The sequence below is a fragment of the Lagenorhynchus albirostris genome, chromosome 3 (genome assembly GCF_949774975.1).
Source record: "Lagenorhynchus albirostris chromosome 3, mLagAlb1.1, whole genome shotgun sequence".
In the NCBI taxonomy this organism is placed as follows: domain Eukaryota; kingdom Metazoa; phylum Chordata; class Mammalia; order Artiodactyla; family Delphinidae; genus Lagenorhynchus; species Lagenorhynchus albirostris.
Genome location: NC_083097.1, coordinates 164,813,517 through 164,839,325, shown reverse-complemented (window position 1 = coordinate 164,839,325; position 25,809 = coordinate 164,813,517). Strand labels below are relative to the sequence as shown.

The 25,809-nt window shown below is 42.2% G+C and overlaps 2 protein-coding genes across 4 annotated transcripts in view; both read right to left on the bottom strand.

The window, feature by feature from the left end:
• Positions 1 to 1,034: 1,034 nt before the first annotated feature.
• ACTL9 (actin like 9) lies at positions 1,035 to 2,285 on the bottom strand. The gene has a single exon (XM_060146691.1). The coding sequence runs from the start codon at positions 2,283 to 2,285 to the stop codon at positions 1,035 to 1,037; it is 1,251 nt and encodes a 416-aa protein (XP_060002674.1).
• A 4,775-nt stretch (positions 2,286 to 7,060) lies between these two features.
• The window catches only part of LOC132517661 (zinc finger protein 699), a 67,824-nt gene continuing 49,075 nt past the window's right edge, over positions 7,061 to 25,809 (bottom strand). The window contains exons 1-8 of one of the 3 annotated variants that reach the window (XM_060145288.1): positions 25,723 to 25,786; positions 24,833 to 24,915; positions 18,090 to 18,215; positions 17,446 to 17,534; positions 16,389 to 16,515; positions 10,763 to 10,858; positions 10,167 to 10,249; positions 7,061 to 9,658 (exon numbers count right to left, since the gene is read on the bottom strand). In XM_060145288.1, coding sequence (XP_060001271.1) covers positions 8,876 to 9,658; positions 10,167 to 10,249; positions 10,763 to 10,858; positions 16,389 to 16,515; positions 17,446 to 17,534; positions 18,090 to 18,120 — 1,209 coding nt within the window. In that variant the 5' untranslated portion in view covers positions 18,121 to 18,215; positions 24,833 to 24,915; positions 25,723 to 25,786 and the 3' untranslated portion in view covers positions 7,061 to 8,875. Of the gene's footprint in view, positions 9,659 to 10,166; positions 10,250 to 10,762; positions 10,859 to 16,388; positions 16,516 to 17,445; positions 17,535 to 18,089; positions 18,216 to 24,832; positions 25,309 to 25,722; positions 25,787 to 25,809 lie in introns of those variants that run through there. The other 2 variants (XM_060145287.1, XM_060145289.1) reach the window with 2 other exon arrangements.

Here is a 25,809-nt window from a genome sequence, read left to right as displayed (position 1 = left end):
CCTGAGAACACCAGGATGGGGTGTCCTGGGGTTCACCAGAGGGCAACCCTGGGAAAATGTCTTTGGGGAGGGAGTTGGGGGATTCAGAACACAGGTGCATTACTGGGGTCATCACATGATGGTCCTGGGGGCCGTAGCCTTCCTGGGAGGATATTCCAGGAGCTGAGGAATGGGGTCAGGAGACGCACTGAGAAATCACGTGGGAGTATTTCTGGGGGAGTTACAGAGTGGGGGTGGGGGGTGGGCTGAGAGCAGAGGGGGCCATCCTGGGGGCTTTGGGGGTCTCAGAACTTGGTGTTCTTTGGGGGTAAAGATGGGGGATGGGTTGTGGGAGCATCTGGATGGAAGGAGTTTGGGGAAACGAATCATGTGGGGAGGTCAGAGCTTTGGAGGAGGGTGGAACTTGGGGGATGGACTTTGAACACTGGGGGATCCTTTAGTGTGCTGTTGTAGGGGAGACCCTTGAGGGTCAGATTCTGGATCTTTGTGGTGGTGTGGGGATGCAGCACTTGTGGGGGGATGTTCAGAACATCAGGGTGTCAGAGAACTTTGGATAATCAGACCCAGGAAACCAAAGAGTGGGTGGATTTGGGGTGCTGAGAACCAGGGATAGTTTTGGGGTGGGCTTGGGAAGGAGATCCCAACCCGAGTGTGGTGGGAGACTAGGATTGTGGGAGATGGGTTTGACAGGGTTAGCACATGGTGGTGGTGGTGGTGTGTGTGTGTGTGTGTGTGTGTGTGTGTGTAGGGGGGTTGATGGTGGGGGACGGAGGGTCAGGGAGTCAGAACTGGGGTGTCTCAGGGGATGGTTCCTGGGAGGTGAGTCAAAGCAGGGCAGAACCAGGGATGTCTTGGGAGGTAGTCCACCAGGGCGGGTGTGTCTGTGGGGTCACAGCCAGGCGCATCTGGGTGGGTCCAGCAGTGGACTGGGCCCGGCCTTGGGGGAAGGCAGGACGGAGCCATCTGGGTAGCAGAAACTTTACCGCCCATAACTCGCCCCAACCCCGCACCGCCCACACCCACCCCTGGCCGTGTCAGCAGCATTTGCGGTACACGACGTGGGGCCCCTGCTCTTCGTACTGCTCCCGCAAGACCCAGCAGAACTTGAAGGCGCTCAGCGAGGCGAGGATGGAGCCGCCGATCCACACGGAGAAATTCCTGGTGAGCTGGGCCGCCACTACCACGTGGGCCTCTGGGGGCAAACCGCGCTGCAGCTCAGCGCGGAAGCGATCCTCAAACCCGGTGAAGAGTGAAGAGCCCCCGCAGAGCAGCACGTTCTGGGCCAAATCGGTCCGCAACTCCAGCGGCACCTTCTGAAGACTCTGTTTCGCCATGGTGGGGACGCTCACGGGCGACAGCCCTGGGATCTCGGGGGGGCTGAACAGCAGTTCAGGGCACCGGAACAGCTCTTTGCCCAGCGTGACCATCCGCCCGTCAGGCAGCTTCAAGGTCTGGCGGCATTCCTCCTCGGGCCGGGCCTGTGCCTTCAGGAAGTCGGAGGCCACATAGCAGTAGCGGCGCTTGATGTTCTCCACCGTGTCCAGGTCATGCTGCCCCAGCGGCAAGCCGGAGCCGAGCAGCATCTCCGCCAGGAAGGCGGTCAGGTGGGTGCCCGCCAGGTCCAGGCGCTCTGTGGCGTGAGGCAGGTTGTAGCCCTGGAAGACGGGCACCGTGTAGGTGACCCCGTGGCCCGTGTCCACCACCAGCCCGCTGACCCGCCCGTGCGCGTAGGCGGACAGCACTGACTGGGAAGCCACATACATGGCGGGGGAGCTCAGTGACTCGAAAGCCACCTCCACCAGCTTCTCGCGGTTGGTGGTGGGGCTGAAGGGCGGATCGGAGAACAGCAGCGGGTGGTCCCGGGGGTTCACGAGGAGGTCGTGTTCCAGCATGTGGCGCCAGATCAGCTCGGCTGCGTCCCAGTCCACCACGATGCCGTTCCGCACGGTCTGCACCAGCATCAGCTCAGGGCGAGCGCGGGCTGCTTCGCCGATGAACGCCTCCAGCACCGGCGGCCCGGTGGTGGTCGACTTCTTGGGCTGGCAGCCGACGACGGTGGCCACGGTGTAGGTGGGCCGGGCCTGCCCCGCGAAGCCCACCTTACAGGTGCCTGTGCCCATGTCGATGACCACCGCCCGGGTCTTTGGGGGCAACCTGTCGCCCACCAAGCTGGGGGGTTCTTGCGGCATGGTATTGTTCGCCAGGATTGAGCAGGGGTTCGGGCTAGGCTTGGGGGCCTCTGGGGAGGTCTGGGGCCCCGGGGGGTTGCCCCGATTTGGATCCATGGCTGTAAGTGGTCGCGTGGGTTGCTTGGCAAGGTAGCCCACTTTCCTCTGGGGTGAGGGGGGTGTGGAGAGAAAAGGCTGAGGCCAGGCCTGGGGCAAGCACAGGCGGAGAGAGGGAGAGGGGGCGGGGCCGCTGGTCTATGACGTCATTTTGCTGCTCACAATGCAGGAGTGGGGTGGTGGGATGTAAGGGTGGGCCCTTCCTTGCTCCAGAAAGCTCCCAGAGTATTTAATCTGGGTTCCCCTCTCCGCTCTCTTTTTTAAAAAATTAATTAATTTTTGGCTGCGTTGGGTCTTCGTTGCTGCATGCGGGCTTTCTCTAGTTGCGGCTAGCGGGGGCTATTCTTTTGCTGTGGTGTGCGGGCTTCTCATTGCCGTGGCTTCTCTTGTTGTGGAGCATGGACTCTAGGCGCATGGGCTTCAGTACTTGCGGCACGTGGGCTCAGTAGTTGTGGCGCACGGGCTTAGTTGCTCCGTGGCATGTGGGATCTTCCTGGACCAGGGCTCGAACCCATGTCCCCTGCATTGGCAGGTGGATTCTTAACCACTGAGCCACCAGCGAAGTCCCTGTTATCTCTTTTCGATGCTAGTCATTCTAACAGGTATGAGGTGATGTCTTGTGGCTTTGATCTGCATTTCTCTGATAATTAGTAATGTCGAGCACATTTTCACATACCTGTTGGCCACTTGTATATCTTTTTTGGAAAAATGTCTATTCAATTCCTCTGCTCCCATTTTTTTTTTTTCGGTACGCTTGCCTCTCACTGTTGTGGCCTCTCCCATTGTGGAGCACAGGCTCCGGACGCACAGGCTCAGTGGCCATGGCTCACGGGCCTAGTCGCTCCACGGCATGTGGGATCTTCCCAGACCGGGGCACGAACCCGTGTCCCCTGCATCGGCAGGGGGACTCTCAACCACTGCGCCACCAGGGAAGCCCGGTTTAATGTGTTTTTAAAGCATCTTTCTTTGACAGTGATTAATTAGTTCTCATTTTCTACTATTTACTTAGTTGTTCAACACTAGTATACACACAAAGTAGTTTCAGAAGTGCTAATGCGTGTCATCTGAAAAACAATTTTTTAAAAACTAGAGTACAGAATTTCTGGACAGTTCTTTTTGTATTCAACCTTACAGTATCCAGTCAAAACAGTCTTCTAAAGTAAATTTGGTTTCCTTTTTGCCCTGTTCGTTGTGGTTATGTTATTCATTTGTCATACAGTTAGGTTCATTTGTTATAGTTTGCACTCCCTCCCCTATCTGGGGGATTACTTTTTCTTTGTAAACCCATAGTAATATTCACTCTCTGTGGTGGTTGGTACAGTTCTGTAGGTTTTGGCAAATGCTAGAGTTATGGATCAATCAACACAGTCACGACTGAACATGATACACACATGAACATCAACACATTTGTGACAGAACAATTTCATCACTCTCAAATCCCTTTGTTCTGCCCCTTTGTGGTCACCCCCCTCTCTTACTCCTTGCCCCTAGAAACCACTGATTTGTCCTTCCCTAAAGTTTTGCCTTTTCCAGAATGTCATACAATGGAATTATACAATAAATGTCTTTTTGTCTCTGGCTCCTTTCACTTGGCACAACTCTGATTTAAATTTAGGTATGTTACGTGCAGTACAACGTAGAGACCTTAAGTGTACAGTTCAGTGTGTTTTGACAAATGCATATACCTATGCTGCTACTAAGATACAGAACACTCTCCTCACCCCATAAAGTCCCTTCATGTCTCTTCAGTCAATCCCTGCCCCTCCCTCACAACCTGAGCTTAAATGCAACCACTGTTCTGATTATTTTCCTATCACAGATTTTTTGCTTGTCCTTGAAATACATACAAATATAACTGTACAATATTTACTCTTTTGAGTGTGGCTTATTTTGCTCAGTATAATCCCACAGTGAATTTTAATTAATTCATAATAAAAGATGAAATAAATATACGTTTCCTATACACCAGGAAGTCTCTTAAGTGTTTTACATGTATTGATTGAATCCTTAGTATATGTCTAAAAAAGTAGGCACTCTTATTGTTTCCATTTTACAGATGAAAAAACTTTGGCATGAAAAGTTTGTCACTTGCCTAAGGTATCTATCTCTAGAGAACCAGGATTGAGCAGAATAAGAGATTGAACTGTGATAACTTAAGAATGAAGACTACCCTTGATCCCATGGGGAGTTCCCGAGCTGAGGCTGACCCTTCAGGGGTGTCTCAAATTGAGGCAAAGTAATTGTACCTTTGTACCCCGCAAATGAACCAGTCATTGGAAGTGGACTGGCCCCTGGAGAGTTGCCATAATCTTAGGTGTCGCACTTTTCTTTGGCCCAAGGGAATTCCCAGAGAGGCTGTCAGCATGAGCCATTAGCAGCCAACACTTCCAGCAGCTGGGGAAGTGACTTAGTCCTAAAAGAAGAAACTGGGAAATATACTGGTCTCCCTTATGGTCCTCCAATGATGCCGCTCAGATGTACTTGCTTCTTACAGTGAATGCACATAGGATTCTGGTTGCTCTTGTTGCCTGGAGACATTTCCAAGAGAAAGATAAATGGGACGAACTACAGACAACTGTCCACAGCAGCTATTCTCAGCTGTTCTAAGCATCAGCTGCAACTGACACATCACTTTCCTCTACTACCCTACCCTACCCTACGTTCCTTTCACCCTTGACTAGCATCTCCGCTGGTCTAGGTGGCTTACCTGGCGGGATGATCCAGATCATCGAGGAGTCTGAACACCTGGTCACCATACCTTTCTCAGGATAGAGCTGCTACACTTGTTCATCAATAAAATTGGGAAAAGAATATCAAGAGACATCTCATTGGATTACCTGAATTCGAATGTTTTCTTCTTTGCCCTCACTGTGTAATAGAAAACCCACATCTTCTGGGTGACAGGACTAATTACCCATGCCAAAAGCCATGGTGACGTCTTTCCTTGTGTGCTGGCCTCATAGCAGCCATAAAGTTCAATGGGGTTCTTTGCCTCCCAGTGGGAGTGTTCGCCTTCTGGGAACCAGGACGTTTAGGTTATTTTTTGCACTTTCCTCCCAAGAACCCCATATCCATCTTGAAGAACACTTGTGGAGGAGACTAGTTTAGACCACAGATGTGAGTATATCAGCACTTTGACAGCACCCAGGATGCTAGAGTAGTTGATGGAATTCCTGGGTAGGGACATGAAGTTTCCACCCAGGTGACTGTTAAGAGTAGATTCTAAGAAGCAATAGGGGTGAGCAGTTCTGGTTTTCTTCCCCCACAGAGAACCCACTTACGCTACCTTGCTGCACCTTAGAAGGTTAGTCAGTATGAACTGTACCAATGGGCTTTCTTGACTTATAGCTTCTGGTTGGGTTTAGTCAATGGGGAGCCTGGGCATGAAACAGGAGGATGAAATAGACTGAAGTCTGGCACTGGCTATTTCTTGCAGAACCTGGGTCTGGACACCACCCCTGTCATCCTCTCAGCTCCTGGAATATGATTCTCTCCTCTCTTATCTCTGGATTTCAATAAGCATTCCCTCCCCTTGCCCCTTCAGGCTTACGGGTGTTAGAGCACTGCCTTTACCAGCTACTGGATACCAACCGCCTTTTGTGGTCTTTCTATTGATACATCCTTCCTACACTACTCTGTAAGTAGCCCTTTTATGAAAACTCTACTTGAACTGCCCTAGTCTGAACGTCCCAGCTGTTTCCTGTTGGGGCTCTAAGAGGCCAACTCATTGAAAGTATAAGGGAAAGTCCTAACAATAACCCATAAAACCCAACAAGAGCAGGATCCACCAAGTCTTTTCTTCTCCCACCCCCTCACCATCCCCAGCTTGTTCACACTGGCCTCCGTGGTGCGGGCCTCGGCATATGCTAAGACCGCTCTTGCCACACGAATTCATGTGACTCACTGTTCCAACTCATTAAGGTCTCTATGCGAGTGCACCTTAACTAAGAGACTTTTCCTTCCGATTCTACATAAAATAGCAGGATCCCAATCCCCTTTAACTATCTTACACTGCTTTCGTTTTCTACATCACACTTATAACAACATACTTTCTGGATTTTTCTGTAGGGAAAACCATTAGGATGTATTTTAATGGCAAAACTTGAGTTTCATTCATTGCTATAGACACCAGTGTCTCAAACAGTGCTTGGCATATAGAATACACTCAATAAATAGGCTAGTGGTTAAGAGCACAGACTGTCTGGATTCAAATATGGGCTCTACCATTTACTAGCCAGTGAACTTAGGCAAGTAATGTAAGTGTACCATGACAGTTTTCTCATCTGCAAAATGGGATATTAATAGTCCACCTTTCTTAAGCTTATACTGAGTACTAAGTTAATATCCATAAGGCATTTAGAAGAGTGCGTGGTCTTTGGGAAGAGCTATATAAATGTTCAACCATTTATTATTATTATATTTATTATTATTTTTTGCGGTATGCAGGCCTCTCACTGTTGTGGCCTCTCCCGTTGCGGAGCACAGGCTCCGGACGCGCAGGCTCAGTGGTCATGGCTCATGGGCCCAGCCGCTCCATGGCATGTGGGATCCTCCCAGACCGGGGCACGAACCTGTGTCCCCTGCATTGGCAGGTGGACTCTTAACCACTGTGCCACCAGGGAAGCCCCAAACCGTTTATTATTGTGTTGAAATACGTTGCTATGAAAAAATACGGCCCCTACATAAAAAAGAACAATTCACAAAACAATACCTAACCATTTATGTACCTATTTACATCAAAATACATAAAGAAAAAATGACAATTACCAAGAAGAATTTGTCAATCCGTAACAACGGTGGAAGACTTTAATTCACATCTATCACTAAATGAGCTTGAAAGAAAAATAAAAACCAACCTGAATGTACATACAGTATCTGAACATCATAAAGTCCACTTACTTGATAAAAATGTCATTAAATTAGAAAAAGGTATGTAGCAAATATAGTCTAATTTCTACTAGGATAAACTAAATCACTCAGGAGATAATCAGATATACCTTTATAAATATGCGATGTGTTAATATTTTTAGAGTAAATGATGATAAACATATTACATATAAAACTATGGAACATAATTTAAGGTTTATCTTAGGGTATAGCTATAGACATAAATGTTTATACTTAAGCAAAGACTGAAAATTAAAGAGCTAGTTGCCCCACCCTAAGGATGAGACACTGATAAAGGTAATCCCATGCTCATAATATTTACACTTTTCATTCCCAGTTTAAAGTATTCTGTGGCCACTCAGAGAAGAGCTGAGGCAATCTCATGTTGAGTATCTTCTAGGGTTCCCCACCTGCGTGGCTTCTCAGAAGTCAACAGACAGGACTCACCGAAAGATTTCCCAAAATTAATCCACAGGTTTTGCATCCAGGAATTTCATAGCTTTCCTAACATAAGAGGTATCATTAAAGGCATTCCCTCATTCTTTATACTCACAAATTTCTCTGCAACGACTTTTCAGTTTAAGGAATGTGGGAAAATGGAAGGCCTTCCAGTACTGATGCCATTCAATGGGACATTCTCTCCAGAATAAATCATCGTATCTCTTAAAAGTTGAGAGAACACTGAAGGCTTTCCCATAGTACTTGCACTCGGAATCTCTTCATCTTCTGTTCAGTAATGTAAACTCTTGTGCTATAGGGTTTTCCACATTCCTTATATGAGTGAGTGTTGCTCTGTAGTGATTCCTCATGTGTGTTCTAAGGGATGAGTGTCCCTGAAGACTTCTACATTCTGATGATATTCATAGGACTCTCCCCTTAGTGTGAATTGTCACATGACTCCCTAGATATCACCACTGTATTCCTCAGATTTATCCACAATACTTAATCTTTTGTGTACATTAGGGTGAATTTGAGCTGAAAGCTTATCACAAAGACGGGACTCATGAGGTTTCTTTCACGGGTGAATTAACATGAGAGTTATTAAATATTACTTCATACTGAACAGACTGAAAGAATGAGGGTCTCCTGAAGGCCTTACATCAGTGATTTCATGGAAAACTGCTCAGATGGTTCCGAACAATCTGTTTCCTGGTATTCATACTGAGTATGGTCTCTTCCCACACTGTATCAGGATTGGTCTGTGTGACCATTAAAATACGGAAGAAGTGATGATATGTCCTTCTGAGACTAGGTCGTAGAAGACACTGTGGTTTCTGCATTAGCTCTTCTTTAAATCAAATGCTTTGGGAGGAACCTGCTTTTACATCATAAAGACACATAGCCCTGTGGAGAGTCCTACATGGTGAGAAAATGAAGGTTCCCTGCCAACAACCAGCACTAACTTGCCAGGCATGTGACTGAGCTATTCTCGAAGTGGACTCCTCAGCCAGCAGTAAAGTAGATGACAGTAGCTCCTGCTGACATCTTGACTACAACCTAATGAGAGTTCCTGAGCTAGAACTACACAGCTAAGCTGGTTCTGAATTCCTGACCTATAGATAATAAATGTTTGCTGTTTAAAGCTACTATGTTTTGAAGGGAAATTTGTTATGCAGCAACAGATAACTCATACATCTAAGCGTGAGTTATCACAAGTTGTCTGAGAGATAAGAAATCAGTGAATGCTTTCCCAGTTATTGTAGTCATATCCACCTATTATGGATTCTCTTGTGCACAGAAAGGTAAGAGTTAGTGGTGAAAGATTTCCCACAATGATTACATTCATAGGGTTTTTCTCCAGTGTGAGTTCTTACATGTTTCTTAACAGCTGAGAGATTATTAAAGGCTTTCCCACAGTTACTGCATTCATAGGGTTTCTCACCGGTATGAATTCTCTTGTGCACAGTAAGAGAAAAGCTACTGCTAAAGGATTTTCCACACTGATTACACTCATAGGGTTTTTCTCCAGTATGAGTTCTCATATGCTGTGTGAGATATGAGCTCTTCCTAAAGGTTTTCCCACAATCACTGCACTCGTAAGGTTTCTCTCCTGTATGAATACTGTTGTGCCCAGTAAGGGAGGACCTCGTGCTGAAGGCCTTGCCACACTGATTACATTCATGGTGATTCTCCCTCGTATGAATTCTCTTGTGGCTTTTGAGGTTACAACTAGTGCGGAAGACATGAAAACACTGGTTACATTCGTAGGGTTTTTCTCCAGTGTGGATTCTCACATGCAGTCTGAGGGAGGAAGGATCATTGAAGGCTTTCCCACAGTCATTGCATCCATAGGGCTTCTCCCCATTATGTATTCTCTTATGAATAGTGAGGTAGGATCTACTGCTGAAGGATTTGCCACACTGATTACAGTCATAGGGTTTTTCTCCAGTATGAATTCTTTTGTGCTGAGTAAGGTTAGATTTTGTGCTGAAGACTTTAAAACACTGATTACATTCATTGAGTTTCACTCCCAGATGACTTCTCTCCTGTTAAGAGATGAATGAAAAGTATAATTTATAATATTTTTTTAATATTCAATGCTGTTATACAAATTCTCTCTCCCAGGAATTCTGTTACATTATTATAATTGATGTTTTGGTTACCTATTTTAAATGCCTGTCAAACTGGGCTTCTGCCCACTTTGAGCTCTTAGAAGTTAAAAAAAGAGAGACAGACACATTGCCACAAGTCCTTATCATATTCATAGAGCATTTTCTGATAAATTTAAGACCACTTTATAGTTCAACAGTCAATATTTTCATCACATTTAAGGAAATATTTACTTGTGGAAACTCTCAGTAAAGAAACAAGTCTGGAGTTAATTTATAGTTTTCTCCAAATTCACAACTGATTTACAGTATCTTTTCTGAGACACCATTATCTCATATGTAAATGACATTTCCCTTTAATGACTCTCCTGTTTATTCTGTGGCTTTTCTAACTTATGGAATTCTCCTACTGTGAAAAAACAGCAATCAACCATGTTAGTCTTACCACTTTTACACCATTAGAATGTTCTTTTCTAAAAACATGCTTCTTAGGAGTTAACCATTTTGCTTTAAGTACCGTCTCCAAATCTGAAACAAATTGAAAAGAAATTTAAGCTGATGGAGAAAAGAAACACAAAAGTACACACGAGTATAGACAGACTGAGGGATTAGGGTTTTTGAGCAAGTTTGCAATGAAAGGGATATGAGTATTCAAATTACAGGTATTAAAAAAGGATTCTAAAAGGATTAGGACTGATCAGAGATTTACAAAGGGAGGAATTATCAGGAAGGTAAAGTAGGAAGGAGTTGGACAAAGAGCTCATATGAGACTTAAATTTAAAAAGGAAAAGAGACGTCTTTATTTTTCCCCCCTCTGAGTCCAAAGTAAAGTATGAAATGTTGAACAGAAAGTTAAAGAGGAAAGAAAGAAGGTGCATGAGGAAGCTCATAACAAATGTTCATGGCCATCTCTGTCAGAAAAAAAGGACATTTTACAAAGTTCCCTGATTGCCATTTCCAAATGTAATACTCCCATGCCCTGAATCATTGGCTAGAGCTATTCCTCAAAAAGACTATTTCTCATATCTTCCTAGTGCTCACCTGGACAGGTGCCTGGAAGAATTCCTCTTTCCTCTGTCATCACCTTGTCTTCTTGCTCCAACTGGGAGATCAGACTGGGTTTATCAACATGATACCCTATTTGCGGAAAAAAGCCGTGTTATAGGGGGGCTGTGCAAGTGACAAGCAACTGCATGAAACTGAAGCCAGGAATTCTGAAGACGGGCAAGTGTGGCTTTGGGAGCAATGAAATAATTACATCTAAATTCTAATGAATATAGTAACTCTCAGGAAACAAAAATACGAGCAACTCATTCAATATCCAGGTGACAGGGCACACATAGGTCCAAAGTCCATGCCCAAGTTTTTAAAAAAATTTATTTATTTATTTATTTTGGAGCAGAGAAAGGTTTATTGCAAGGCCATGCAAGGAGACGAGGTGGCTCATGCCCTAAAAAGCCTCGAGCTCCCTGAAGGGTTTTGGCAAATCATTTTTAAAAGTCAGGTGGCGGGGGGCAGGGGAGTTGCAAGATACATGATCAGATCGTGCACAATTCTGATTGGCTGATGATGAGGGAACAGGGTGGTGCCACAAGGGTTAACTTTATCAGTCCTTAGGCTCCAGGAGGCCTGGGGCTATGTGCTCATGGTCATCAAGTAGTTAATATCTTCCATTTAGTGGTGGCGGTATGTGTGGGGGAATCATGCCCAAGTTTAAATACACACTTCAAAAGCTATAAAGCTTTTACATATGGAAAATATAAAGTCAGGGTAAGGAAATATTCAGTTCATAGGGAAGGAATTAAACAGAAAGCTCTATGAGCATGGGGACCATGTCTCCATCACTGTATTCCTACACCCCAGTAACAGACCCAGAAACAGACACATGCTTGACGTCTTGTGAAAAATGATGACAATGAAAATCATGGAATATGGAACTTCAGAAGTCCCCCTCTCTATGAAAACAGTGAATAAACTGATAAAAACTGTCAGAACAACTTTATCACAACTCTGAAAACTTATCAAAAGTCTACAGCAACCAGGAAAATGCTTAATCAAAGACAAAAAACAGCTGACATTTTAACTGACCCTTGCCTCATCCTCTACTCCTTGCTTTGGCTGTGACATTGAAGACAACTCCTAGTACTAGAGGGAGTAGGATGGACCTTATTCTCAACAAGCTATGGTTGTTTGTTTTGACCTTTCTGGTGGCTCCCTGAAGGACTGGCTCAAAGAGCTTGCCTTTACTTATCTAACCCCAAACTCTCTGAAGGCTGAGCTGGTTACCCAGTGGGCATGTGCTGAAGACATTAAAAGGCAATATATTAGCCACTACTGCCTGAGGCAAGTGGAAACAACAAAGGAAAGCAAAAGGCAAACCAAGAAGCCTGGAGGAAAAGTATAGAATAAAATGTTTGGGGGAATTTTTGAAAAGCTTTCTGAAAAGCTCCCTCATATTTCTTTGAATCTAGAAAGCCATGTGCATACCCAGGCTTGGGCACATGCTCAGAAAAGACATGAGAGGGCACTAAGTCCTCACCTTTGGCAGACCTTCAGGCTCTGCACAAACAGGAAGTGAAAACTAAGGCAGAGTTATAAACTGCTTGATTTTGAAGGTATGCCCCTGTATAGAGAGACTAGGAGTTTTTTATTTTTTGTTCCAAGTGTTCAAGGAAATCTGATAAATCACTAGCTAACCATTAAGATAACAGAACAGAGTCTTCAGTGGCCACATACAACAAATACTGACATTACAAAAATGAGTTCAGAAATATCACTAAACATACATACCACAGCAACAACAACAAACTCTAGGGATGGGGAAAAATGTGATTCCAGAATTACTATGTTGTAATATTCCAAATGTCTAGTTTTCAACAACAAAAAATTATAAGGCAGGCCAATACACAAAAGTATGGGCCATTACAGGAAAAAAAAACCCAAATTTAGTAGAAACTATCCTTCAGGAAGTCCAAACATTGGACTTGCTAGACCAAGAATTTAAATCAACTGTTTTAAATATGCTTAAGGATCTAAAGGAAACCATAAGAACAAATTCTGACCAAACAGAAAACATCTTAAAGAGACAGAAATTATAAAAAGAAACCAAACAGAAATTATGGAATTGAAAAGTACAATAACTATAATGAAAAATTCAGAAGAGTGGTTCAACAACAGATTTGAGCAAGAAGAAAGAATCAGTAGCCATGAAGATAGGACAACTTATATTACTCAGTTTGAAAAACAGAAAGAAAAAAAGAATAAACAAAATATGACCAGCACCTAAAAGACCCACGGGATACCATTAAACATACCAACATACACATAATAGGCGTCCCTTAAATGAAGAACAGGCAGAAAGAATATTTAAAGAAATAATGGCTAAAAACTTCCCCAAATTTGATGAAAGGCATAAATGTACACAACCAAGAAGCTTAACAAACCCAAAACAGGATAAATTCAAAGAGTCAGAATCCATCCTGAAACACATAATCAAACTCTGGAAAGACAAAGACAGAGTATCCTGAAAGCAGCAAGAGAGAGGAGATTCATCATGTGCACAGGATCATCAGTGAGAGTAACAGATAATTTTGAATCAGAAACCACAGAGGCAACAGGCATTGGGATAATATACTCAAGCTGCTTAAAAAAAAAAAAAAAAAGTGAACCAAAAATTCTGTCCTTTGAAAATAAAGAAATGAAGACATTCCTATAAACAAAATCTGAGTGTTTGTCACTAACATATCTATCCTACAAGAAATGCTAATAGGAGACTTCCAAGCTGAAACGAATGGGCAATGAATACTGACTCAAATCCACACAAAGATATAAAGAACACCAATAAAGGAAAATAAATAGGTAAATATAAAAGTCAAAAACAATTGTTTATTTTTGGTTTGTAACTTTCCTCTTTTTTTTCTAATATGATTTAAAAGAGAAATGTCTGAACTAAAAATTATAAATCCATGTTAATGAAACAATGTATGAAGTTATAATTTGTAAAAAACAAACAAAAAACAGCATAAGGAGGGGCACAGCTATACAGGAGCTAATTTTTTGTATACTGTTGAAATAAGTTGATATGAAATCAAAATAGATTGCTTAAAATTAAAATGATAATTGCAATCCCTCAGGCAACCACTAAGAAAATAACTAAAAAATATAAACAGAAATGAGAAGGGAATCAAAATGGTCCACTAGAAAATACCTAACACAAAAGTAAACAATAATGGAGAAACTGAGGAATAAAAATGATATAAAGCATGTAGAAAACAAACAGCAAAATGACACAACTAAGTCCTTCTTTATAAGTAATTCCATTAAATGTAAACAGACTAATCTGTCCAATTAAAAGGCAGATTTTGGCAGAATGGATAGAAAATAATCAATTATACGCTATCTATAAGAGACTTACTTTCTATCTAAAGACACTAACAGGTTGAAAGTCAACAAGTGGAAAAAGATATTCCATATAAACCACAGCTAAAAAAGAGAGAATGTGACTATACTAATATCAGGCAAAACAGACTTTAAGACAAAAATTTTTACAAGACACAACAAAATATATGATGATTAAAAGATCAATTAATCAAGAAGATATAATAATTACATATACGTACCTAACAACAAAGGCTTAAAATATACAAATTCAAAACTGACAGAATTGAAGGGAGAAATAGAGTTCTACAATAATAGTTGCAGACTTCAATGCCCACTTTTAATAATGGGTAGAACAACTAGTTAAAAGACCAACAAGGGAACAGAGGACTTAAACAATCCTATAAACTTACTAAACCTAACAGACATAAAACACTTCACCCAAAAACAGAACACACATTCATTTCAAGTGCATGGAAAACATGCTCCAGAATAGAGCACATGTTAGTCCACAAAACAAGTCTAAATAAATTTAAAAACAATAAAATCATACAAAGTATCTACTCTGACCACAACAGCAGCAAATTAAAAATAAGCAACAGAGGATATGTATTGAAAAATTTAATATTGTTATGACAATAATAACCAAAATCATCTACAGATTCAATGAAATCGCTACCAAATTTCTAACAGCTTTTTTTACATAAATGGAAAGGTGATCCTAAAATTCATATGGAATTGCAAGGCATCCTGAATAAACAAAGCAGTCCTGAGAAAGAACCAAATAGGAGGAATCACACTTACTGACATCAAAGCAATGGTAATGTGGTACTGGCACAATGCTAAACACAGATTAATGGAAAATAATTGAGAGTACATAAACTCGCATTTTATGGTCAAATAATTTTTGACAATTGTGCCAAAACAATTCAATGGGGGCAAGAATAGTCTTTTCTACAAAGATGCTGGGACAACTGGATTAATACATGCAAAAGAATGAAGCTGATAATTTCTCCTAAGCCATATAAAAATTAACTCAAAATAGATAAAAGATTTCATTAAAAAAAAAAAGATTTCATTGAAAAGGTAAAACTATAAAATTTTTGGAGGAAAACATAGAGCTAAATTTTCAGGACCATGGTGGCAATAACTAGGTATGATACCAAATGCACAAGAAATAAAAGGAGAAAGTACATAAATTGGACTTCGTCAAAATTAAAACTTGTGTATCAAAGGATACTATCAAGAAAATGAAAAGATACCATACAATGGAAGAAATCATTTACAAATAGGATCTAGTATTCAGAATATAATAAACCTCTAAAACCCAGAAACAAAAAAGATAACCCAATTAAAAAATTGGCAAAGAACTTGAATAGACATTTCTCCAAAAACGATATACAAACAGCCAATAATTACATGAAAAAAATGTTCAGTGCCATTAGTAATTAGGGAAATGCAAATCAAAACAACAGTGAGATACCACTTCATACCCAGGAGGATAGCTATATTAAAAAAAGCGAATGTTGGGGAAGATATGGAGAAACTGGAACGCTCATATATTGGTGCAGCTGCTGTAAAAAACAGGTTGGCAGTTCCTCAAAAAGCTAAACATAGTAATCTATAACCCAGAATTCCACTCCTAGATACATAGTGGAGAGAATTGAAAATAGGTGTTTGAACAAAGACTTGTACACAAATATTCAAAGCAGCATTATTTACAATAGGCAGTAAGTGGAAACCACCCAAATGTTTATCAACCAAATGAACGGATAAACAAAATGTGGTATACCCATAAAAGAGCATGTTATTCAGTCATAAAAAGGAATAAAGAAACTATACATGCTACAACATAGCTAAACCTTTAAACATTAAGTTGCTTGAAAGAAATGAGACACAAGGATCACACATTTTATGATTCCATTGATATGAACTGCTCTGAATAGGCAAATCCACAGAGATAGAAAGCACATTAGTGGTTGCCAGTAGTGGGGAGTGGGGAAGGTAACAGGTACTGGCCACTTAATGGGTACAGGTTTTAGGGGTGATGCACAACACTGTGAATTTATCAAAAGCCACTGTACAACTGATTCACTATGTTATAAAACAGAAACTAACACACCATTGTAAAGCAATTATACTCCAATAAAGATTAAAAAAAAAGCCACTGAACTGCATACTTTAAAATGATTAAAATGGTGAATCTTATGTTATGTGAATGATACCTCAATTTTAAAAAAGTCTTGTTACCTGAGTCATTAAATAAATGCAGGAATGATGTCACGCTTACCAAGTGAAGCCAGGTTCCTGCAGTTCTCCAGCATCACATCTTTGTACAGTGTTCGCTGAGAAGGGTCCAGCAGTGCCCACTCTTCCTGGGTGAACTCCACAGTCACATCCTCAAAAGTCACCAAGTCCTAAACCACCACAAACATCATGGCTTAGCCAAGGACCAACCCCACCAATGTGGACAGGAAAAGAGCCAAGGATGAGAGAGGAGTAGGAACAGGGAATCCAAAGCAGAAGCTGTATGGGCAGGGTTCTGATCTCTGCTCTCAACTGCTCCTAGGGTCAGCCCTGAACTCTCTTCTCCTGTCTATTCATGCCCACCCCCAATGTTAAATGTACCTCTAACACACAGGTGATTTTCTTTCCCAGTGAGACTGTGACATCCTGCAATCGAATTCCCCTCAATCTCAAAGGATGAGCATAGGCCTAGGACATTGCAGAAATCAGAGAAGTACTTGGTAAATGGATGAATGATGCCCTAATGGCCATCACCAATTGCCTGAGTTTAGGACACAGTCATGTCTTTCCTTAGCTTCCCCTTAAAACTCTCAGCAAAGGGGGAGGAGAGTAGGGAGGGAAGGATTGGGAGTTTGGGATTAGCAGAGGTAAACTATTATATATAGGATGGATAAACAGCAAGGTCCTACTGTATAGTACAGGGAACTATATTCAATATCCTGTGATAAACCATAATGGAAAAGAATATGAAAAAGAATATACACACACACACACACACACACATATATTCTGTCACTTTGCTACACAGAAGAAATTAACATGACATTGAAAATCAACTATACTTCAATAAAATTAAAAAAACAACAACAAAAAACAAAAAACAAAACCTCTCAGCAGAACATGGTGTAGACAGTGACCCTGGAGGAGGCTCTACATTGCAGTAAATGCTGACATATGCTAACACTGTTTGGGTTGCCTCAAACCCTCCATCAGATGCCCAAAGACCTGATTTGGCTCTGATGCTGCAGGTCACTGAAGGATAACAAGTCCAACTTCTGGTCAAAGGAATAATGATTTGGAAACAGGAATATCTGACTCACCTGTAACCAGTCTGTCAGGAAGCCATTAGCCAACCCTTCCTCCTCTGTGCATCCTTTCTGGTGAGAGGCTGGGTACGGGGAAGACTGAGCTGGAGAAGAAGAAATGTCCCAAGAATCCAGGATTGCCCCCTGTTCTCACACTCACAAATCTGGAGGCTCCCCCACCTACTTGTGATTGACTGTATCCCCAACAGACACAAATGACTATTCCCACACACAGCACATACCGACACCCAAACACCCACACCCAGCTTCCACAGGAAAACGGAACAGAGCACTGTCTCACCCAAAGCCAGAAAAAAGGGCCAAGCGCCCTCCCATGCTGGAGGAAAAGACTACTATTTCCATTTTGCAGATGAAGAAACTGAAGCCCCAAAGGACACCACTGTTATTTTTTTTTAATTTATAGAAAGAATTAGAAGTATAATTCAAAAGCTCCCACACATTCGCCACACAGGTGACATCTCCAGAGACACTCAAACCAGCTAAGTCCCAAATCCCAAGAACCACAGAGTCAGGCACCAATGACCTCCAGGTTCCTGGGGTAACACACCCACCTCAACTTCTCAGTCCCTTCCCTCTACCTGCTCTGTGGTGCAGGGGCCTTTAACACCTGGGCTCTGAGGGCTGACCCTCAAACTCACCAAAAGTGGGGGACAGAACCATGGTCGCCATCCTGTGATTCAGACAGTAAGTTTTCCTGAACAACAGGGAGCAGAAGAACGAGGATGCTCCTCCTCGTATCCCCACAGTGCACTCAGGACAGGGCTCTGGAATAAACGGGAAAGCACAAAGTGTTCACAACCAACTTCCCTCTCCAGGGTACTGAGGACAAATCTTTAGCCTGTCCACCATTTCCTCCTTCAAAATGCGTCTGCCTCTGCCCACAATGGTGGCTACTTCTCCATCCATCTTAAAACCTCAGCTTCACTGAGTCTCAGGGCACATTCTTCCCATCCACGTGGTTGTCACAAACACATTTCCAGCTACAATCCCTCATTCAGTGGAGACTCTGGCCCCTGACTCCCAATATTCTTTCAACCTCCCATCCTACCGCACTCGAATGACATCAGAGCCCAGGAGGGTGGCCCTCACAGTACTATGAGTCTGTCCTCATTCCACCTTGGCCACGCACTTCCCCAGGCACCACCCTAGACTTTGTTATCACCGGACATGATTCTACACCTACAACAATAGTTCAGAAATTTCTCTCTCTGAAGCCAATCTCCCAAACTTCGACCTTGCTCATTCACGTTTTTCTTTCACTACATGTGTTCTTCTCCCACGCAAAGGGCTCAGTCCACACACTCTCCCACCCTCCTGCTAGAGCCACCTCCTCTCCTCATTTTTTACTTTCCCAGCTTGGGTCTCACCGTCCTTCATTTCAACAAATTTCCTCACCCCTACCTCCTACCTTCACTCTGGCCCAGCAGAACTCCAACCAGGCATGGTTCCAATCATCTGCCTGCTCATGGCAACATCTGGGCAGACCAACCTGCACAAGAGTGGTCATGTTGCCACCTCTAGAAAAGCACGGTCAGCAACGTGAAAAGAGCCCTCAACACCGCAGGGCAATTCTATAAGTCAGTGTAACTTCCTACTCGTGAACCCTTCTCTTATCTCTTTAAATCTCACACAGCCTCACCTTTTCCCTCTATGGTTATCAGCTTCCTGAATAGCTTGAATGATCCAAGCTTCCTGGTATTCACAGCCACACTGAATCAGGGCTGACCTGTGTGACCAATAGAAAATTGTGGAGATGACTTCTGAGGGTAGATCCCTACAAGGCACTGTAGCTTCTGCTTAGTCTTCTGAACTGCTTGCTCTAAGGGAAGGCAACTGCCATATTCAAAGACACTCAAGCAGCCCTGTGGAGAGACCTACTTGGAAAGGAACTGTCCCCTCCAACAGTCAGCACTGATGTGCCAGAATGTGAGGGAACCTCCTTGGAAGTGAACCCTTCGGCACCAGCCAAGCCTTCAGATGACTGCAGTCCCAGCTGATAACCTCCTGCAGCCTCATGAAAGTCCCAAGCCAGAACCTTCCAGCTAAGCCGCTCCTGAATTCTGAACGACAAAAACTGTGAGAGATGGCAAATGATTATTGTTTTAGTCACTAAGGTTAGGGATGCTCTGTCATGCAGCAATACATAACAAATACACCCTCACTTTCAGCAGATGGTCCTGCACCTTACTTCTCAAAGTCATCTCCATGAGAAGGAATCCACCCTTCGTATCTTGCCACCAAAACTATATTCTGCACCATGGTTTCCTCCCTCTCTCGTTATAAACCAGGACCTGCCTTCTCTATAACACTGGGCTCTGCAGTTCTGTTCTGTGTTCCACTCCATCTGCCTTTTTAGGAGCTGGACACCATCGATTCTCTCTCCTTTACCCTTCCCTTCAAGCTCTCCCACTCTACTGGACTCCCTCACACCATTTAAACTCAATAAAGTGTTTTTGGTAGTGAGACACATTTATCCTAAGGGCATAGTTTTCTTTCTAGTTACCACCCAGTCTGTCTCCCTCATCTTTTTTTTTACTCTCTGTCTCATTTCCTCATGTCCCACCCACTCTGAGACACAGTTTAATTTGGTTTCCACCACTACCAATTCAATCAGTAGAATCATTATTGATCTTATTCACAGGATGAAGATGCAGATTGCAACTACACTGATACCATTTCTTATCTGTCAGATCAACAAAGACACAGGGGACCAACCACATCTTTCATTGGCAAGGCTGTAGAAAAAAGCACTCTCATACACTGTTGGGATAGAACTCCTGTGGAAGGAAATTTGTTATCCTCAAGCAAAATGCAAAAACATTTATCATTTCCCTGTCAATCACACTACAAGGAATCTATTTGAAAGATACACAAATACTAAAAGACAAGAGCGAGGTTACTCACTGTAGCATTATTTATAATATCAAAGGATTGGAAACAACACAAATTGCTATATATAGGAAATTGGTTCAGTAAACTACTGAAATGAAAAAGCATGAAGCCAAAAAAAGAAAGACACGATCTCTAGGTATTGATGGAGAGTTTTATCTCCAATAAATTTAAATGAAAAACAAAAACAACAACAACAAAATCAAGGTACAAAGCAACAGAAATGGTATGTTTCCTTTCTATAAGGGAATGCCTCCTCTCCCTGGAGTTGCAGAATACAACATAACACCATAAAACCAGCTTCTCAAGGTCTCTATCTGTGTCCTTCCTGCATCCAAAAGATAAAAGCAATAAAGTGAGTGTGTGCAGGGAGGGGAACACTGGACACTACGGTTGAGTGTCCAGGTGAAAAACTGTTGCAGAGAGTCTTTGACTCCTGGGCCTGTGGGGTAGACAGATTAATGCCTCTGCCCCAAAGATGTCCATGCTCTACTCCTCAGAATCTGTGAATATGTGACCTTACATGGCAAAAGGGACTTTGCAGATGTTAGTAAGGTTAGGATCTGGAGATGGAAAAAATTATTCTGGAATATACATATTGACCCAATGAAATCACAAGGGTTCTTCTTTATAAGAGGGAGGCAGGAAGGTCAGGGTCAGAGGAGATGTGAGGATGGAAGCAGAGGTCAGAGAAAAAGAGAGAGAGATTTAAAGATGTTCTCACTGGCTTTAAAGATGGAGGAAGGAGCCACAAGCCAGGGAATACAGGTGGTCTCTACAAGATGGAAAAGGAATGCAGCCCTGCCAACCCATTTAGGATTTCTGACCTCCAGAGCAAGAAAATAAATGTGTGTTACTGTAAGTCACTAAGTTTATGGTAGTTTGTTACAGCAGCCATAGGAAACTTGAACAGCTTCTCATACCAAATCTTCCCTGAGATCTTAGTGTGAGTACAGCAGACCCAGATAATTGCTGAAGATCTTCTCCACTCTCTGCAGGTAGAAGAAGTCTACATTCTTCCCACCAGGAACCAAATTTGCCTTTAGGAATAGTTACAGTCATGAGCTGAGGAGTGACAGGAGGGGTGGGATCCAGACACCCCCAAAGCCCCAAGAGGAAAGCAGGCTGGGAAGGTGCCCAGGACACTCCCAGGTCCTGAGTACCCTCTCCAGGTCTTTTGGCAGCTGAAGTCTCCTATTAGGGGAGGAGGGGGTCTCTGTTCAGTTTACAGATTCAGTGACTCCTGCACCTGGAGTCAGTGTTGAGAGAGGGTCAGAGAATGGGCCACTCTATACCAGTGTTGCTCAACAGAACTTTCAGGTATGATGGAAATGTTCTATACTTCTGCTCTGTCCAACATGGCAGTTCATATTTTCTATTTCTCTGATGAAACAGAAAATCTAAACAGACTGATCACTAGCAAGGAGACTGAATCAGTATTCAAAAACCTCCCAACAAACGAAAGTCCAGGACCAAGCAGCTTCACAGATAAATTTTACCAAACATTCCAAGAAGAACTAATACCAATCCTTCTCAAACTCTTGCCAAAAACAGAAGAGGGGGTAGTTCTTCCAAACACAGTTTACAAGGAAAGTATTACCCTGATACTGAAAACCAGACAAGGATGCCACAAAACAAGAAAATTACAGGTCAACATCCCTGATGAATACAGATGCAAAAACCCTCAACAAAATATTAACAAACCAAATTCAACAATAAATTAAATCATACACCATGGTGTAATCATACACCATGACCAAGTGGGATTTATTCCAGGGATACAAGGATGGTTTAAATCAAATGTGATACACCACATAAACAAAAAATAAAGAAAAAATATGATCATCTCAATAGATGCAGAAAAAGTATTTGACAAAATTCAACATCCATTTATGATAAAAATTCTCCACAAAGCAGGTATAGAGGAAACACACCTGAACATAATAAAGGCCATATATGATAAGCCACAGTTAACAACATACTCAATGCTGAAAAGCTGAAAGCTTTTCCTCTAAGATCAGGAACAAGACAAGGATGTCCACACTCTTGCCACTTTTATTCAACATAGTATTGGAAGTCTTCACCAGAGCAATTAGGCAAGAAAAAGAAATGAAAAGCATCTAAATTGGAAAGAAAAAAGTAAAACTTTTTCACTATTTGCAGATGGCATGATTTTACATATGGAAAACCCTAAAGGTTTCATTAAAAAACTGTTAGAACTAATAAACGAATTCAGTAAAGTTGGAGGGTACAAAATCAATACACAAAAATCTGTTGTTTCTTTGCACTAATAATGATCTATCAGAAAAATATATTAAGAAAACAATTCATTCACAATTGCATCAAAAAGAATAAAATACCTAGGAATTTAACCAATGGTGTGAAAGACCTATATATTGAAAACTACAAGACATGAATGAAAGAAACTGAAGAAGATACAAATAAATGGAAAGATATTCTGTGCTCATGGATTGAGAATGAATGTTGTTAAAAATGTCCATTCTACCGAAAGCAGTATGTAATCCCTATCAAAATTCCAATGGTATTTCTCACAAAAATAGAGAAATTTTGTATGTAACCACAAAAACAATCCTGAGGAAGAAAAAAGCTAGAGGCATCACATGCCCTGATTTATACTATACAACAAAGCTATAGTAATTAAAACAGTATGGTATTAGCACATAGCTCAATGGAACAGAATAGAGAACCCAGAAATAAACCCACTCATATATGGCCAATTAATTTATGACAAAAGAGCCAAGAATATACAATGAGAAAAGGGCAGTCTCTTCAAAGAATGCTGTTGGGAAAATTGGAGAGCCAAATGCAAATGAGTGAACCTGGACCACTATCTCACACCATAAACAAAAATTAACTCAAAATGGATTAAAGACTTGAACATAAAAACTGAAACCATAAAACTCCTAGAGGAAAACATAAGTGGTAAGCTCCTTGACACAGGTCTTGGTGATGATTTTTTGAATCTGACACCAAAAGCAATAAAAGCAAAAATAAGCAAGTGAGACTACATAAAACTAAAAAACTTTTGCACAGCAACATCAACAACATCAACAAAATGAAAAGACAACCTACTGAATGGGAGAAAACAATTGCAAATCACATATCTGATAAGGGGTTAATGACCAAAATATACAAAGAACTCATATAACTCAATAGCAAAACAACAATCAGATTTAAAAAATGGGCAAAAGACATTTTTCCACAGATGACATACAGATGACCAACAGGTACATGAAAAGATGCTCAACATCATTAATCATCAGGGAAATGCAAATCAAAACTGCAATGAGATATCACCTCACTCGTGTTAGAATGACTACTACGAAAAAGACAAGAAATAAGTGTTGGTGAGGATGTGGTGAAAAGAGGACCATTGTGCACTATGAGAAATATAAACCAGTGCAAACACTCAGGAAAACAGTATGGAGGTTTCTCAAAATTTTTAAAAAAACCTACTATATGATCCAGCAATTCTACTTCCAGGTATTTATCAGAAGAAAACAAAAATACTATTCAAAAAGATCTCTCTCTCTCTCTCTCTCTCTCAGTCCTGAATAAAAAAGCATGGTTGGTCACCATAAATTGTGCACCTGAAGAATATCTATTGCATGACAAGCAAACATTCCCCTTAAGAATGTCACAGGTAAGACAGAATGAAAAAGGCGTACGCACACACACTATTGATAAAACCCAACAGTATAAAATTACTCAAAATGGTTCTCTGCAATATGAATCACCAGACTGTTATTTCATAAAAGCTTAGAGAAACAAAGTTAATTCTTATAGAAGCCAAGTTGTAGAGTACAATCTTTGGAAACTATTGCCCTACCCTTCAATCTGCAAGTTGTTGCTTAGTACTCCTCCAAGTGATTTTAAATATCATGAAGAAAAAATAAAACAAACAAAAAACAAAACAAGAAACAAAACCAAACAGAAAACACTTGCAAGCAGAAAATACATCTGGTTGCTGGTCAATTCAATTTTAAATTTCTGTTGCCAATATAAAGAAGTTCAAATTATTTTTCCCCCATGTACCCCTATATTTTGAATCTTTGTGGAAGATGTGTAGGGTTTTAGAAGTCAAACTGAACTGGGCCTGAGGAATGTTGTTGAGTAATCCTGATATACACATAAAAAATTTATATATTTATACTTATATATAAAATCCTAAAATTTTTAGTATTATGGAATGCAAGTAAATCTATATTTGTTACTTATTTACAGTTATTTACATGCTTGCTTAATGTGTATTTATTTGCACATAACTGTATTTACTTATTTATACTCACATCACCACACACCTTACTATCTTTCCCTTGAATATAATCCGTCAAAAATAAATCATTTTTTTTAAGATGCCCTCACTCTTAGTGACTCCTTGTGTTTACACCTGAGCACAGGGAAGGCCTAGTAGCAGTTTTGCCAGCTGAGGCTGCTGGCACTATTGTTACAAGTTCCACACGGTACTCACCTGGTCACGCAGAAATCCACGGGTCAGTGAGGACAGGTGAAACTTGAGGCTAGTTTCAACTTAAACTTGAACTCCAGAGATAACTTGTATGTAGGAAAAAAAAGAAGGGTACAAAGATTTCTTTTGAGGCCTTTTATAGGGCATAATACAGCTGCTGGATGCAAAGGCCACACCACTCACTTTTCTTTTTTGTATTTACTGTACTGATTGAACGTATAATTGTTGGCTATGACTGGATTTTCCTGATTCCTATCCAGCCATCTGCTCTCCAAGTGGGAGAAGGCGGCTTCATGCGGTGTGCATTCATTCGCCTTGCTGAACTCTTCTGGCTGGATAGTGATTTGTGACTCCAGACGCTTTTAATACGGCTTGTCACTCAGGGGCGCTAAAAGTGACTCAGCTAACTTTTAAGTTCATTCAGGGCTTTGAAGATTGTAAGACCCTAGAGCAGGGTTTCCAAACCTCGGCACTACTGATAATGCTTTGTCACGGGTGCTGTTCAGTGCGTTGTAGGATGTCCAGCAGCACCCGTGGCCTCCACACACTAGATGCCAGTAGCAGCCCCTCCCATTTGTAACAACCAAAACAATGCCTCCACACGTGACTAGAAGTCCCCTAGGGGGCAAAGTCACACCGAGGAAAGGTGATGGGGAGAGGGGGAACTCTGAGGAGGGGACGGCGGCGCCCAGAGCTAGGAGGGAACGGAGGCTTTGGGCCAACCAGAGGGATGAGCCTCAGGGATCGAAACGCGGCTCGCGGGAAAGGGGGAGGAACGCCGGAGCCTGTGACGGGGGTGCCCCAGACCCATGCCCCTCCCTAGACTCCTACAGGAGTCCCGGGACTGCCCGCCGCTCACAGAGTCCTGACCCTCGCACTAAGGCCGAACGTACCACGTGAACCCAGTCCCCCGCGGAGAAAACTTTACACACAGCACAGTGAGCCACCCGCGTCTCCTTCCTCAGCACCGCCCGGCGCTT